Source organism: Lichenostomus cassidix, chromosome 28 (genome assembly GCF_008360975.1).
Source record: "Lichenostomus cassidix isolate B80296 chromosome 28, HeHo_3.0, whole genome shotgun sequence".
Taxonomy (NCBI): Eukaryota; Metazoa; Chordata; class Aves; order Passeriformes; family Meliphagidae; genus Lichenostomus; species Lichenostomus cassidix.
Window position 1 is genome coordinate 3503573 of NC_139508.1, and position 16292 is coordinate 3519864.

General features: G+C 55.2%; 1 protein-coding gene across 2 annotated transcripts; it reads right to left on the reverse strand.

Annotated features, from left to right (window-relative positions):
* Nucleotides 1-357: 357 nt before the first annotated feature.
* TLE5 (TLE family member 5, transcriptional modulator) lies at nt 358-9043 on the reverse strand. Of its 2 annotated transcripts, none has more exons than XM_085040447.1 (7): nt 8767-9043; nt 8326-8423; nt 6802-6865; nt 4556-4600; nt 3550-3612; nt 2211-2285; nt 358-1568 (listed from the first exon to the last, which is right to left on the reverse strand). In XM_085040447.1, the coding sequence occupies exons 1-7, from the start codon at nt 8791-8793 to the stop codon at nt 1350-1352; spliced, it is 591 nt and encodes a 196-aa protein (XP_084896573.1). In that variant the 5' UTR covers nt 8794-9043; the 3' UTR covers nt 358-1349. The 2 variants fall into 2 exon arrangements, with proteins under 2 accessions (XP_084896573.1, XP_084896572.1); XM_085040446.1 differs by having other exon boundaries at nt 358-1571; nt 8767-9038.
* Nucleotides 9044-16292: the final 7249 nt, after the last annotated feature.

Consider the following 16292-nt stretch of genomic DNA (forward strand, 5'->3'; position numbering starts at 1 on the left):
CCCAGAGCCACAGAGGCCACAAAGACAGCCCCACTCCACCAACCCCATTCCACCAGCCCCTACAAGAGCATGAGAGAAGACAAAGCCAGAGTGTTAACCCTGCTATTCCTGGCTCCCAGAAAAACCTCCGGGGAGGGAGAGCAGCACATCCAACAAGCATCCAACAAGAAGGGAATAGTCTGGGATTCCTACCACCTGAAGGAAGGAGGGCTGCTCCTCCAGCCACCTCCCACAGCACAGGTGAACCAGCAAAACCCCCTGTCCTCCCCAGCTGCTTCCCACATCTGAAGGGACAGGAGAGACAGGGAAGTAGTTTAGTCATCCCAAAGGCAACAAGAAAGTGGCAGCAAGTCACGGTTTTAACCAACCTTCTTATTTCTTTATTTGAAAGGCACAGCTTGTACGTCCTTGATACAGCATTTTCAGTTCCTCTTATTATAGGTCAAGTGATTAAACACAAAAAGCAAAACAAGATCTTTCTAAAGAACTATATACAAACACCAGATTATTATTTATTTTTTTTTCCATTTTTGTTTTTTAAGAAGACACGCTAGCGCACGGAGATAAGAACAGAGAAAGCTGCTGTATCCTCTACACAGGGCAGGGGCACAGGGAGGGGGAGGCCGGGGAAGGCTCTCGGTCTGCCTGCCCCCTCTGCCCAGCCACCTGGGCCCCCAAAGCCAGGTGCTGTGCTGAGGGGGAGCAGGTGGCACAGGCTCCCCCTCCAGCCCAGGGTGAACCCCCTGGCAGCCAGAGCTGGTTGAGAACAGGTACATGCAGAACAGCAAGGCGCCGGCCTGGTATTAGTGCAGGAGGGGCGTGGGGGACGCGGGGCCAGGGCGATGCGACGAGACCAAGAGCGCCTGGGGAAGGGAGGAGATTGTTCTGGGCCAGGGATCCCAGCAGGGAGTTGTGCAGAACCGTTAGGATCGAGGGGCAATCTTTAAATACCGAGGGGGGAGCAGCAGGTGGAGGGAGGGGCCACATGGCACCGAGGAGCTGGGACAGCCAGAGGGCTAAGTGGCCCCAGAGTGGCACAAGCCAGGCTCTGGCTCGGCTCTGTGACGGAGTGGGAGGAGAGACAGGGAAGGCAGGCTGGGCACAGGGAGAGCACGATTGGCCACACGGGTAATGCTATGGCGCTTGCATTGCTGTGCAGCAGCCGGGGACGGCGCTGGGGACACCCCCAGGCCCTGCCACCCGCCCGTGGGGACAGGCCTGGCAAGCTGCCACCGAGCACAGGTCCCCACGGCCCTGCTGCACAGCAACTAGAGAGAGATACTGCATTTTGCACTAACCCGCCCCCTCCCTCCCCCAGACAGCCCCTTTCCCCCGGCCCCCCAGTCGCTCTAATCCGATTTCTCCCCATCATCATCTTGGTGGGCATCCCCATCATGGCCGTTCTTGTCCTCCTTGGAGAGGTGAGCCTGAGAGCCCAGGGCCGAGAGCGACAGGAGCCCAGTGCCGGCACTGACAGCGGGGAGGGATGGGGGCTGCAGCCCCACGGGGAGTGGAGTCAGAGGCAGAGCGAGGGCTTGGAGCTGCGACAGCTGGTGAGCTTGAAGCTGCTGCTGTAGGGAACGATGGACAGACACAGAGACACAGCAGGGATATTGTCATTTGGAGTGCACTTGGATGCCAAACCAAGGGCCCGGGCTGGCCAGACGGTGCCAGCAGTCAAGCTTAAACCAGGGACCTCAGGGAGCTTGAGAGCATTGCAGCCTCAGGGTTGGGTGGGAAGAGAGATTCTTGAGTCCTGCTGCTGTGACAGCCTCAAGAAAAGTCTGGACACTGTGTCCCCAGCAGGACACACAGCCCCTACCCCACAGGACATCTGGCCTCAGGCTCTGGCACGTCCCAAGGCTGCAGTTAAAACCCTCACTCACAACCTTGACCAAGAGCAGATGGTGTTTTCACGCCGAGTACCTACTGTGGGTTCCTGCTCAAAACCAAAGCTGCTCTCCTTGCACCCTGCTGAGACAGAGCAGGGAATCCCTGCTCCCCTGCAAATATCACAGCAAGCCTGGGGGGAGCCTGCCCTGTGCCAGCACAGCCAGCCCAGCCTTGCAGCCTCATCCCACTGCAGCTGCAGCACTGTAGCAGGGGTCCCCTGATGTCCCCAGGGTGTGACTCCACAGCCCAGCTCTGTCACCAGGCCACAGGCCTGCATTGCCAGCCCTCCCAACCCAAACGAAACATGCATCACGTACACGGATGATGGAGTTCAGTTCTGGCGCCGTGACCTGCTTAGCTCGTTCAATGGCTCCCAAGACTTGCTGCTGATGCTGGTGTGGAGAAAACAGAGGAATTTGGGGTCATTTCTAGCGCCACAGGGAAGCACTGGGGAAGCACCCAGCCCTGCTGGGTCTCACAAACACACAGACAGGCTGGTCACTCCACAGCTGGGGACACCTGCACACACTTTACCCATGGCAAGGGCCTCACATCCAGGCCTAGGGCAGCAAGGAGCAGGGAAGGAAACACACTTATCTCATCTATTTCCTCACCACAGGGTTAAGCAGGTCCCCTCTTACCCCCACCCTCATCCTGCTCTGCACAGGCCCAGCAATCTTTGGCCAGAAGTGCTCCAAGGTGGGCAATGGCTCTCATCCTGCCACCCTTCAACTACACAGACCCTCTAACAAACAAAACAAGCCCTAAAATCAGAAGCTCTTGGGAAACTTCACAGTCTTTTGCACACATCCTGGATGCCAACTGCAGCAGCTGGGTGTTCCAAACACAAGCAGAAAAAATGGCTGTATCATATATTTAGAAAAAATAAATGATAACTGTAGCTGCTCCTTGCAGAGCACAAGGTCTCTGAACACCAGCCCTGTCCACTGCACTCCAGCAAGGGGATTTTTCTTTTCACTTTGGCAGCAGGACAGGGTAAGGATTGCATTAAGATGCAAAAGATTTAGCTGGGGCTTAGTTATTAGGCAGCTCTGATCTGATCAGTAAGCGACTTTGTCTCTCCTAAGAACAGGTGGGTGGGAAAAACAGAACCTGTGCCCCAAGCCCACTGCTGACCCCAAGCAAGAAGCCTCCAACCCCCAAACAGCCAAGAGAACTGCTTAGCCTCCATGGGGAGGCAGACAGTTAAGGCACTAGAGGTGCTTAATCTTCCCCTCGCCTCAGACAGCAACTCCCAAGCACCCCCTCCCACAATTAATTTCCCAGGGGAGTAGGAGGAGCCCATCAGCTGCATTAATTAATGAGGCAGAGGAACCAGATCTCAAAGAGGAGCCATATGGAGGCATTTTTTTAAGTGTCCTTCTCCCCCGATTAGCACCCAAAGCTCCCACTGCCCCTGCAGACGTGGCTGATGGCTCAGAGAGCACAGGCAGGAAAGAGGACAATCTTTGTCCCCAGACACCACAAAAGGGATGGAGTGGCACATCACTGTGCTTGGAGAGCCAAAACTGCCTTGAAGACCCATGCAGGGTCTCAGAGCAAGCAAGGAGGTTTCCCAAACCAGGGGTGGGAGCTGTGACTCCTGTGCTGCCTCTGCTCCCTCCTGCCAACAAACCCCCAAGTTGGGGGACTCACCTCTTGTGAAAGGTAGGGCAGAACCTGTGCACAAATCCCATTTAGCCTCTTGACGATTTCAGCCTAAAAAGTGGAAGGAACAGAGAGGAAAGGTCAGGCAGGTCGGGACTGAGCACTCACAGCACCACAGCACCACCACATTCCCCCTCCTCTGGCCAGGCCTGAGTCCCCAAATGGCTCTAGGAAAACCCACTCTCCTCAGAAAGATTCTGGCAGCATCCTGGTGCCATGGGGATCACCTGACCCCCCTGAGGCTCCTCCCTGCACAATTAATAAAAGGATGCTGCTGTGAAGCCATCAGTCCTTTGCAAATCACTTTCCAAAGGAGTTAAAAGAAATACAGAGGCAAAGGGTTTAGGCACACACCAAAACCAGCTGAGGGGACCTTGCCAGCACCACAGGGCAGCAGATGAGGCTGGGAGACATTCGTGGGCCAGCAGTGAGGACTCGTGGCTCAGATTCTCTGACAAGATCCAGGTTTTCCCAGGGAAGCCAGTCCCATGGGCTTAGTAACAAGGGCAATGGGATCAGAAGCACCAAGTGCCTTTGTGGGGAACAGAACTGTGCTAAGAGGCTTAAAACTGAGCCACGACTTTGTGACTGGAGCTGGAGCCAGATAGAGACAGGCTCAGAGGAGGCTCATGTTGTTAACACCACAGGTAATTAGTCACTGGGGATAATTAACAACTTAACCACCAGTGAGGGTAATGAGCAAATTTATCCAGGCTGCCACAGTCTCCAAGCCATAGCTCCAGACCCTGCCTGGTGTCCAGTTCAGGCCCTGGGGAGAACCACAGGGTGCCCAGAGCCCAGGATGGCAGCCCACAGTCCAGCCTTGTGATCCTGAGAGGTGAGGGGGCCCTGCATTGCAAAGGCAGCTCTGCCATTTCACAGGCTGATGGCATTTCTAGTTCCTGAAACACAACTGAAGTGACAGAGGGCAATGCGCAGCAAACAATGCACCTTCCCCAGGAATTACAGCACTTGGAGATGCTTTTGCCCCTACCTGTTTGTGCATTTCAATATTCAGCCCGTAGGACATCTCATAGTACTGCAGAGCAGGAGAGAAGAGAACAAAACAAATTGTAAGTCAAGTCGCTGCCAGATAAGTGCTGGGAACCACCAATGCATTCTCGGCAGGGTTTTCTACAAAGGCTGGGCAAAGAGGGAGAGCACAGGCCAGCCCTAGGCAATAAAGACAGCAGGAGGCAAGCACAGAGACCTCCTTCAGGTGCTCCCTACCCACCCTGCTCCAGACCTGGAGATTTGCCCCACAGGACTCCCCTCACAGACGCCTCTCCCCAGTCTGCACCGAGGTGAGAGTGAGTGATGTTGTGTCAAACCTGGAAAAAAGGCTCAGGGCTCCAGACTTCCCTAAGCACAGCCAAGAGAGAGGCAGCCTGACTCTGTGAGCTTTGCCTGGCCAGTATCCTAGAGCCCCCATGACTGCTTCAGCAGCAAATGGAAGCAATCACAACTGGACTTCATCTAGCAAGTAACACATCCAGCTGCACACAGCTCCAGCTGTTTAGGAAGGAGTTATGTGGAAACCACCCCCCTCCACACACAAAAACAATCCACCCAGAAAACCCCTGCACAGCAGCAACAGGCAGCTACAGACAGTCTATTGGCAGAAGCAGCTAATTCCTGACCCCTGGAAGAAGCTGTTATAAGGCTGATGTTTTGAGAGTTTAGAGACCTCCTCCTGCAGCCTGCAGGCTGCAATCCTGATTCTTCCAAAGGGAAAAGAACAATCCACATCTGTGCTCATTTAATTGAAGATCACTGGCATCCTGGTACCGACGCCACAAGGCTACGAAGCGCCCGGCTTGGTATCGGAATGATCTCAGCCTGCTGCGGGCTCTCGAGGCTTCTTTGCATTCTGAAGACCGAGCAGGAAGCAGGAGCCCGTCCCCCAAGCTGCCAATTGTGACTTATTCAAAAATCAGAGCAGCTGTAGCAGCTTTGCACATTCACAGGAACCCTCCTCTTGGCTCCCCGTGACGGGGAGCGGCAGCAGCTCCGGCTCAGCCACGCAGACAAGGCAGGAGCTGCTGCGCCTGCAGAGCCTCCAGCGCTGCGCCACGAGTAACAGCCCTTCCCCTCTGCTGCTGACAGCAACCTGAATCAATTCTGGTGACTGCCAGCATTAAGGGGGGAAAAAAAAAATGTATCTCAGCCACAGCTGGAGATGAGGGTCTCCGTGCAGACTGTGAGGCACAGGAAGCAATTGTTTACCAGTGAGAACAGGCAGGTTCCCCATTAATACACCAGGAAAGCTGTGACCTCTTCTCCTTGTCCCCAGCCCCAAGCACACCTTGCTCCCCACAGCACCAGAGTCTGGGCACACAGGCAGTAGAGGAAGATGGAGGGGCCAGCTCCCTCATTTCTGGTTTTGAACTCTGCTCTGAAGAGCTGCTCTGTTAATTTCTACATGGTATCTCTTCCTTCCAGGGCAGGTGCAGCAGCTGGCAAGCAGGAACCAGCTCATCTTCATGGACAGTATTGCAGCCTCCTGGTAACTCCATGATTGGAAGAGACCACAGCCCTACCTGGCATCCCTCCCCTCTGCTACAGGGGCTCTTCCAGAGCTATTACCTGGCAGGCAAACCCTCACCCTGCTTACCAGAACATGGCTGTTTCCTGGCAGATCTCTCCTTGGAAAGCCACAGCTAAGCCTGCTGTCCACACATGGCACCATTTCTCATGCCTTTACCAGGCACTGCCTTGGGACTTGCACACTCTGTGCTGGACACATGTGCCAGCACTCAGCACCACAGGTCAGCAAGGCTGCAGGGTCACCAGAAGGTGCACAGGGCTTAGCCCTTGCACAGAAGCTGGTTTCTGCATCTAAAATCACACCAGGCTTCTGGGGTATCCTAGTTTCATGACTTCTCAGAGCACTGCTTTATCTCTCACTGGCCACGACCCTCCCAGAGTACCCAAACACCAGCACTTTCTCAGGTGTGTAAGAGCTGTCACTTCTGTGCACAGGGAGCCAGCCCAAGGACCCATCAAGCAATCAGCCCCATTTTCTCCACCAAAAAACTCCCTGCCACCCGGCATTTCAACAACCCACTGCACGCAGCCAACACAAAACAGCCCCATTTTCAGAAAAAGCCAATTCCAGCCCTGCTGAGAGCCCTGGAGCTCTGTGGGGCGTGGGCTCCCTGCCAAGCAGAGCCCAGGCACAGGCACCTGCTGGTGTTGCCACCCACACACTCTGCTCTCGGCTGCCGGGCCGGTCCTTACCATGACGTAGTGACGCTGCATCTCCGATTTCTCGCTGGCTAGTTTGTCACATTCCAACTTCAAGCTGAAAAGCCAGAAAACAGTAAGAAAACCACAAACAGGAGGTGAGAGAGTTGATCGCCACAGAGCAGCTGCTTCCTGCACGGCCTCGTCCCGGCCAGGCTGGATTCTTGGACATCACTATGAGGACTTCAAGGGGTGGCCAGAGCCCAGGGCTGGGCTGTGCTGGCACAGCAGTGACCACACAGAGCCTGCTCCCACTTTCCCAGCTGGAGTCTCACCAACACACACTCGGGAGAAGGACACAAGGCTATCCACCAGCTGAACACTGACCTCCCTCAAGGCAAATCCATTCCACAGGAAGCAGAGTGCTGGGTAGAAGCAGAGTTGGCTGCCCAGGAAGGGGTTTGCCTTTCCTCAACAGATCGCTGGCAGCTGGGGACAGATTCTGGCACAGAACCTGTCTGCAGCACTCAAGAGATGTTCCAATACAACATCAAAACCAAAGCCAGACCCACTTCTGGACGGGGGCGGGGGGGAGGCCCAAGTGCAGCACATCCCTCCAGAAGCAAGGATTTTTCCTCTCTCCTAGATTCTTCACACCCTTCAGAGAAAGTGCCGCTGCTCCTAGTGTTTTATGAGACTCCAACTCACCAGCCGAGCAACTGCAGCCAGCATGTGCTGTGGTTTTATGTTTCAAACAAGAAACAGCTTCACCTACACAAAACCTGCTCCTTCTTGAGCAGATTAAGTCCAAGCGGGTGGAGCGGCGTGGGGGGAAGCTTCCCTTTCAGCAGGAACGTTCCTTGGGCTGCCCTACTCCCCCAGTGGCACTGCCAAGGCACGGAGACACCAGGAAATGGCCACTTCCCAGCAGTTTTTCTGCCTGCTCCTGCCAGAATGACACCACCACAAACTTGCAACGTGCCTGCAGGCAGAGCCCGAGCTGGGGGACATTGCAGCCACATGGCACCAATGCACACACCACAACCAGCTCCAGGCAGTGGCAGAGGGCATCACCCAGTCAATTTAACCCAAGGGCTTCATGTTTATGTCACACACACACACACACACACACGCAAAGCAACAGATTGTCTCAAGCCAGCTTTTGGGTCAGCAGCACTATTTCCACACACACACACAGAAAAGTAGGAGCTTTTGGATTTAAGTGCTCCCTGCAGCATTTGCAGTCCAGGAATGGCAGCCAGCGAGAAGAACTGAGGAAAACTCCCAGCAAGAAGCAGGAGGCCTGGCAAGTGTCTGTGCAGTCCTGGCTGAGCAGCACTTGGAGGAAAGACCTTGGCTGGAGAAGGGAATGGGCGTTCTCCTCGCTGGGCTCCCATGTGGACACCACCAAGCCCGTGCCCGAGGTCCTCCAGCAGCCAAAGGTGTCCCAAGCTACGCGACCGGGTCCCCTTGCCCGTGTTCTCATCCGGTCCCCGCAGCTAAGCAACGAGCAGAAGAATCGCAGCGATTCCCGTGCACGGGCCAGCGGGACAGCCCCGGGCCCGGGGCAGCACGTACCTGTGGTACTGGGCCTGCAGCAGCTGGAACTCGTCCTTGATGCGGTCGCAGGAGTCGGAGGTCGTGAACTTCAGCTGCTGAGGCAGGTGAGAGGAGCCCTTGAACAACAGGAGACAGCGCTGGGGCTGGAGTCGGCGGCCGCCGGGCCCCCCCGCCCCGAGCCCGCCCCGCTCTGGCCGCGCCGGGCGCCGAGCCCCTGCCGGGGGCACCGCCGGGGCCCAGCGCCCGTGCCCGGGACGCGCCCAAGGTCACCCGTGGGGCCCCTTCCCCAGGTACCGCCCGCGGCCCCGCCGCCCCTCGGCACCGGCCGGCGGCGGGAGGCGCTCGATCGCCTCGACCCCGCGGGGGCCCAGAGAGGCCGGGCAGCCCCCGCGCCGTCCCGCGGCCCCGCCGGCGCCCGGCCCCGCCCCGCGGCCGCTCCGGCCCCGGGCCGCGCCGTACCGAGTGCCGGCTTTGTGGAAACATCATGTCAGGTTGCGGCTCGGTCCCCGCACGGAGCAACCCGGTGCCGCCTCCCGCTCCTGCTCCCGCCCCCGCCGCGGCTCCCCGCGCCGCCGCCGCCTTTGTCCGCGCCGGGTCCGGCCGCCCCGGCCCCGCGGCCGCCCCGCCCCGGCCGCGCCGCTCGCCCCGCGCCGCTCCCGCCGCCGGCGCCTATTGTCTAATGGCGGCTGCGGCTCCGGCTCCGTCCTGCGGCTGCTCGGCACCACCTGCCGCCGCCGCCGCCTCCCCGGCCCGGGCGGGCCCACGGCCGCGCCCGCCCCCGCCGGTCCCCGCCCCCGCCGCGCGGCGCCGCCGCCCGTGGACACCGGGCCGGGCTGCGCTCCGTGCCGCGCTCCGTGCCCTCCCCGCCGGGCTCCGGGGGGAGCGGGCGATCCGGCTCCGCGCTCGGGGCCGGCCTTGCCCCGCCGGCTCGTCCTCCCCGCGCCCCGGCCGGGGCTGCCCGGCCCTCCCCGCAGCCTGCCGGTGCTGCCGGGTGTCGCTGCCCGAGCCCCGGGCCCCTCCGAGCCCCGAGCCCCACCGTGTTTGCCCGGCCGGGGCAGAGGCTGCGGGGCAGGCTAGGGTCCGGCTGGCCTGAGGCAGGTCTAGAGCCCTGCACCGGCCCTTGCCGGGCAGTGAGGCTCCTCGCCCTTCGCAGCTCATTTTCACGCCCATCCCCGAGCAGAACAGGCATTTTGTTACCCAGGGTTTCGTTTTGCTTTATTTCAGCGCTGCCCTTGGCTGAGTGTGAGGGAAGGCAAAGGAAAAAAGGTAATTCACCTGCAACTGACCCCCCAGACAAACCTCTGATCTCCGAACAATGGAATATTCTGCTCTGCATGCAAACTTTGGTCCTAAATATGCTGCCTGAGGAGGAGACCCTGCAGTTCGTGTCCTGGGGGATTCACTGCATCCCTCCAGAGAGCAGTGGGGTGGGCAATTCAGCCAGAGACTTTATTTCTGGGAGGACTGTTGCCATGGGGCCTCTTGCAAAGCCACACACACAAATATGCCCGAGCTGAGGCAGGATCAGGTCCTTGGAAGCCATTCGGGGAATAACAGGCAGGAACACGGTTGGTACGTGTGAGCACACAGGGAGCTTTCATAAATTTCAGATGTTGCTCTGTGTCTATCTTTAAAAATCAGTACATTTTCTGATTAAAAATAAAACCCTACACGTCATGACTCCAGCAATGTGGGCTGGCCTGTTGTGGTATTTATTTTTAAAAAGAACAATATAGCAGCTGAGTTATTGTGACACCTCCTGCATATTGTGCAGTAGCTTTTTCACTTCAACATCTCCATATTAGTGGAAACTGTGACAGCTTCATGCCAAGGATTATTAATAGTGCAGGCAGGCTTTGTGTCCCTGCAGAATAAGGGTTGGAAAACAGGGCAGACAGTCTTCCCCCAGTGGGGTTGGCATCCCGGTCCCCCTTTTTACATGGAAGAAATTGAGTCACCCCAGCTTAGGCTCTGCTCAAGGGCACAGAGATGCAGTTTATAGTCAATGTGTGCATGAGAGGAGACCAGGTCCCTGTTGTCCCCTTCCTCTGGTCCTGGAGCAGCACAGGCACGCTGCCCTACCCTTGCAGCAACTTGCAGTCACTCCCTTCCAAGTGGGAAATGAAATGCTCCTTTATTGGCATTTCTCTTGGCTACAAAATGTTCCATTTTATCTTTTTTTTTCCCCTCTCCCCTTACATTCTTCCAGGAAACACACTAATTTATGGTATAATCTTGGCAAATCCCAATCCAGGGGAACACAAACTCACTTGTGCCTGGTAAATGACTTTTTAATGGGCCCATTTCCAGCCGGGCAATGCACCTGCATCTGAAGAAGGGGGGATTTTAGCCTTGCCCAGGCTGTGTGAATCAGTGGGGCTGAATATGGCCTGGGTACAGAGGAGCTGGCCCCAAACACAGCCTGGAGAACAGCAGGGGGTCCCACAGCCCACCTCAGACCTGGCTTGAGAAATGAAGGTTTTTCCAGCACAGGAAAGGGAGTTCTGTGTAGGAGCTCTCCAAGTAAACCAACATTTGTCTGCTGCAAAGCTTTTTGAAGGCAATGTTGGGAAGCCCCTTGCTCCCTCAACACCTTCACCAGGAATAAAGTCATGCTGGGCTCTTGCTACAACCAGGGCAGGGTTGGAGTTAGGCAGGTGGGTTTCCAGAAAGCCTTAGGGGCAGAAATATTTTGCATTTCTAATGGAGCAATATGCTGTCCCAGTCCCTGGCCCCACTGGAACAATTCATACAGGGATGTCCTAATGAAACCAGAGAAACTTCCTATTAGTTCCTAAAAGGAGCAGTCTAACAAAGCTGCCAAAAATAAATCTGTGTAATGAAGAGCCTTTGTAAATTATTCAGATATAATATCCCACTCCAGCACTGGTTCAAGGAGAGAGGTTGTACAGACATTTTCTGCTCTGACGCTCTGGACACAAGGTGAACGCCATGCTGTCATTATTATGAAAATGTAGGCTCTGAGATCCTGCTTTTACCCTGAGAATACTGACTCTTTTACCTGGAATTAAAGAAGAAGAAATTAAAAAGGCACAGCAGCAATTCAACCCTGAGACAAGGAAGGTGGTTTTTTTTTCCTTTCTCCACAGCCTCAGGATCTCTCTTGAGTCCCATCACCTCAAGCTGACCACATACACAGGGGCTTTGCAGGATTGAGTCTGAGGAATTTGGGCTTCCTGGGGCACTGCTCACCTCAGAGTGGCACAGACACGACCCCACTGGGTGTGGGGTGGCTGAGCCAGCGACTCCTCCTTTGCTTCTCAGTTGTGGTTTAAATGTTGTTGTCTCCTTCCAGTAGAAACAGGGCTGAGACCCACCAAACACATCAAACTTCAGCTGCCCTCCATACCCCACCTGCTAACAAACCCCAATCCCTCCCTGGGCTGCAATCCCCCACTGCCACCCCATATTCAGACATCTGTGAGGCATTTCTTGAGGGGCAGTGGTGGCAGCTTGTGGGCTGTTAGCCCCATGCCATGCTGCTTGGGCTCACAGAGTTCTCCCCTTCCTCCCTTCCTGCTTCCCCAGCCCCTCTGTTCCTGCTTTTTTATTTTTTTTGGTTTTGCCCAGCCCTGCCAGGTCTGTGCTACCTGGCTGGGATGGGGAGGTTGGGACTGGTGGGGGTGGCCAAGCAGTGGACCTTGGCCCCCTGCCACATCCAGGCCACACTGTCCCTTATCACCCCTTTTATCACAGGGATTATTGGCTTTTTATATTAAACTTTCTCCAGATAGCATAACACAATCAGCCAGACACGAGGCAAGGGCTGGGCAGAACTTCGAGTGATTTACAAGCGATCTGCCTCTGAAGTCTCTCTTTCACATACGGGGCTGTTTTCCTTCTCTCCCTCACCACATGCCAACTCTCCTGCTGCTGTTATGAGCTGGGCAGGGTTTTCCTGCTGCAGCAAAAGGCTGGGATGAGCAGTGGGGCTGCACAGAGTGAGCAGCGGGGCTGCACAGGCTCTCAGGGAGGTGAGGAAGCCAGAAATTGTCAGATTTCCCACACCCAGGGAAACCTGACAATTTCCCAAGCCACAGATGTCCCTCACCCCCATCACCCCCCAGCCCCAACTGCTCTGTCCCCTGGGACACCCAGGTGCTCCTGAAGGGACACAGCAGAGCCCCAGCACCTGAGTGCCCATGTGGGCAGCACACAAAGCACTTGTTCTGCACCATGTGCCCATAGTTCCATGCTCATTTCCTGCTGAAACTGTCTCGCTGCTTGCCCTCAGAGGCAGAAATGAACACCAGCCCAAATTCCTCGCCTACACCAAGAAGAAAAATGAGAAACTGTCCCTGGATGTGCATTGGTCCCAGCCAGGAATGGCCTGTAGGCAGAAAGGGCCTTTCTCCAAGAACAGCCGTGGTCCAGGCAGGCTTTTTACAGCTGGTAAAACATTCCTACCCTCTTTGATCCCGTTTTATCAGTGACTTGGAATAATTGGGTTCCATTCCTCATGGTGGCTGCCCCCCACCCCTCCCTTCTGCTGTGGCCTGTGTTTTTGCTGCAGACTGATTAGGGGCAATTATCATCCTTTTTACCAGCCAAAGTGCAAGGAACAGTTCACACTCCTTGCAGGAAGCAGGAAAGAGATTTTGCAGCTGAGCCGTGATTAGGAAGCACATGGCAAGGATGCCTGAACCTGCTTGCTCCCTGGGTGGTGTCCCTGAGGCACTTGGTGGGAGATAAGCAGGAAATTCAAAGCTGTAAGAAAGTCAGGAGATCCAGGGGAATCCACTGACCTTTTGGTCATGAGAAGGCTTCCTGGCACAATCAGTTTGCAGAAGCAGCACGTGAATCCCTCTGCAGACTGAGCCTGGAGGTGGGAGTGATCCACCTTCCAGAGGGGCTGGAATGGGCAAAGGAACAGCTTCTTGACCAGGCCCACTTGTGCTGTGGGCATTGCAAGGATTCAGGATTCTCCCCTCTCCTCTGGCTCCCTTGCTGGGCAAAGGGAGGAGCAAAATACTGATTTTAAGGTCAAATGGATCACCTTTGAGGCACAGCTTTCCTTCTGCCTCACGTGAGGCAGATTTCCTCCTGTTCCTGTGCAGGATCAGTGTTCATCTACTGCACTGGAGCTTCACCAAATGAATATTTGCAGCAATTTCTGAGATTTGCACAGGGAAGACACATTACTACACCCTTAAGAGTCTTTCTGTACTCGGCTAGTTCAGCAGCACTCCTCCAGGTAGGGAGAACATTTCTTCCTGACCTCAATTTATGACAAACACTGAAGCATGAGGCTGGATTGATTGCACAAGGAGATTGTGTCTTAGTAACTTATGTGAATGCTGCAGCAGCTATGCTAATTCATCATTCCTTTATTTATGAAATCTGTGTGCAGGTTGAGTGCAATTAAATGATGTGCTTTGGGATCCTAGGGGATGAAAGGATCATGGAAAATGTAGGTTTGTTATCCTAGTTTACTGTGCACTGAGCCCACCTACAACACCATGACAAACCAGATGTGAAACATAAGGTTTAAAAAAACTAATCCAGCAATTGCTGTCACAGGCTGCATTTGTCAGTGTTGTTTGATCTTGGTGCCTTTCCCCCTCTTTTCAGAGAACTCAAATCTCCTCGTGGCATCTTCCTGTGACAGGCAATTGAAGAGCTTGTAAAATTAATTTTGGGGGAGGCTGAAACATTTGACACGTGCTCTGCAGCTGGGTCCCCATCAGCACCCACAGAGCGTCCAGACACATTCCTCCTCTGAATATCAGGAGAGAAGGAGACTCTGGAACCTCTCTGGGCAACCCTTTCCAGTGCCCTGTCACCTGCACAGGAAAGCTCTTCCTCATGTTTGAGGTAGAACTTCCTGTGTATCAGGTTCTGCCCATTGTCCTATTTCCTGGCACCACTGAGCAGAGCCAGGCTCCATCCTCTGACATTCTTCACATTCTTCCTTCAGGTACGTATGGATATTGGTGAGATCCCTGCTTGGTCTTCTCCAGGCTGAACACACTCAGCTCCCTCAGCCTGGCAGGATCACCTCCCTGACCTGCTGACAATCTCTGCTCTCAAGCATGTGGAACTCACAAGCACCTGAGCAATGGGGCAAGAATGGAGAAAAAGGATGGCACTTTGAAATGTCTGCAGTGCTGCCCAGCATGGTGTGCCTGCATCTCAATGGGCCTCGGGATCTTCCCCTCTATAAACAAATGGGGGTCATCTTGAAGCTCAGCATTAACTGCTGCAAATGTGGGCCATGGGAACAGTTGCTCTGGAAGTGGCCTGACACGTTCAGGATCATCTTTCTGGGGGAACAGGGACATGGAGACTGGGGAATTGCACAGCACACTGGTGACAGAGCTGAGGGAAATCACAGGTCTCCTGGGAACCCTCTGAGCACCAAAACTTTTCCATTAGAGCAGAAAGGGAGGGAGTGGATGGGCTATTGTTGCTGTTCTGGCAGTTCTGTCATCCTTAACTCTTTGATCAGGATTCATCCAAACTCAACATCTCTCAATAGGAACCAAACAAGCAGTCCAAAGGCTGGATGCAAATTTTGTTACTCCTTTTCTTCTGGCAAACTGTGGAAATTTCTTCAGGATCTTCTCACCTTTAGATTTTGATCCTGCCCAGGAGAAGGCATCCAAAACAATAGCTTCCAGCATGCAGCACCTTGTGGTTCAAAGCAGCCCAGCAATCTGAACTAGATAACTCTTTAGCAAGCCCCAGATGTGTTATCTATGTTACCTTCACAGCCTGAGGACATGCAAAGAGGTCAAGTGACTTGCCCAGTCAGGGCAGTGCTGCAGGGGTTATAGGAACCTCAGTCCTCTGCCTCCTGGAGGATTGTCCAGAGATGGGAGCTCCAAAGGGCAACAGGTCACAGGGAACAGCCACTGGGCTTTGATCCTGGGTGTACTGAACACTTCTGTCTGCTGAATAATTTTCAGCTGCCAAAGGAAAATGACCACACTGCCTTTGTCAGAGGTCTGTGGTGAGGGAGGAACAGTCCTCTTGACTGTGGGGCACCTGGGAGAGAAAGTAGGAGTGTGTAACCAAGGGAAGTGAGTATTGATGCCATAAAAGGCCAAACTGTGGAGAAACCACTTAAAAAAAAAAGCTAGAATCTTCTTTTAATTGAGGCAAAGAACTTACGGGTATAGCATAGGCGTAAGAGGGTATTTAAGTGGAAAACAGAACCTGTTGTTTGTGAGTATCTTGTGTTTCTGTCTCAGTCAAACTGCCAAGAGGCAGGGACTGGCAAACCATGGCATAAGCCAGGCTGGTAGCAAGGAAGACAGATATGTAACAGCCCCATTATGCTTTTTTTTGACCTTCAAAAAGACTGTTTAGATACAGACCCCAGGCAAGGCAGGGCAAGGGCTGTGCTTAGCAGAGGGGTGTGAGTGTATGGAGAGTCCAGGTAACAGCTATTCTGCCTGGGGCAGTTCTCACAGAGCACGGTGAGGCTCCTCTGACAGATAAAGCTGCACTGGCAGCCAAAGAATGAACACAAGGCTGTGGCATGGAGGGGATGTGTCATGCTGCTGGCTGGAGGACCTGTTACAGGTCAACAGGCACCTGGGTAGGAAGTAATGAGGAAACCTGGGATAAAGGCAGCTTTGAGCCACCTCAAATATACAGAGAGATACAGAGCGAGGGAGGGCTCCAGGCGGCACCCAGAGAGCTCGGCTGGCAGGGTCTGCCTGGCCCCGGTGGGACACGGCAGCAGCTCAGGGCTGGACAGCGAGGCCTCAGCCTGCTCCTGCTGAGCACCGAGGGCTGCCGCAGACGGGGCGGCCGGGCTGGCGGGGTCTGCGGGCTGGGCTGGCTCCGTCCCCCGCAGGGCCGAGTCCGGCCCGCTTCGCGCACCCGCTGAGGGCTCCGAGCGCTGCGGGACGAGCCGCAACCTCCGGGGCCCGGGCCTGTCCTGTGCCGCCATCCCAGCGGCCGCCAAGGCCCTACCCGCCCCGCGGGGCCCAAGCATGGGCCCGTAAAGGGGGAGA

Excerpts from the sequence above, each read along its gene's own strand:
- TLE5 (XM_085040446.1), bottom strand. The coding sequence starts at position 8,793 with ATGATGTTTCCACAAAGCCGGCACTCG. Across the intron at positions 8,424-8,766 it reads TTCCACAAAGCCGGCACTCG|GGCTCCTCTCACCTGCCTCA; the intron begins GTACGGCGCGGC and ends CTGTTGTTCAAG. Across the intron at positions 3,613-4,555 it reads ATATTGAAATGCACAAACAG|GCTGAAATCGTCAAGAGGCT; the intron begins GTAGGGGCAAAA and ends TCCACTTTTTAG.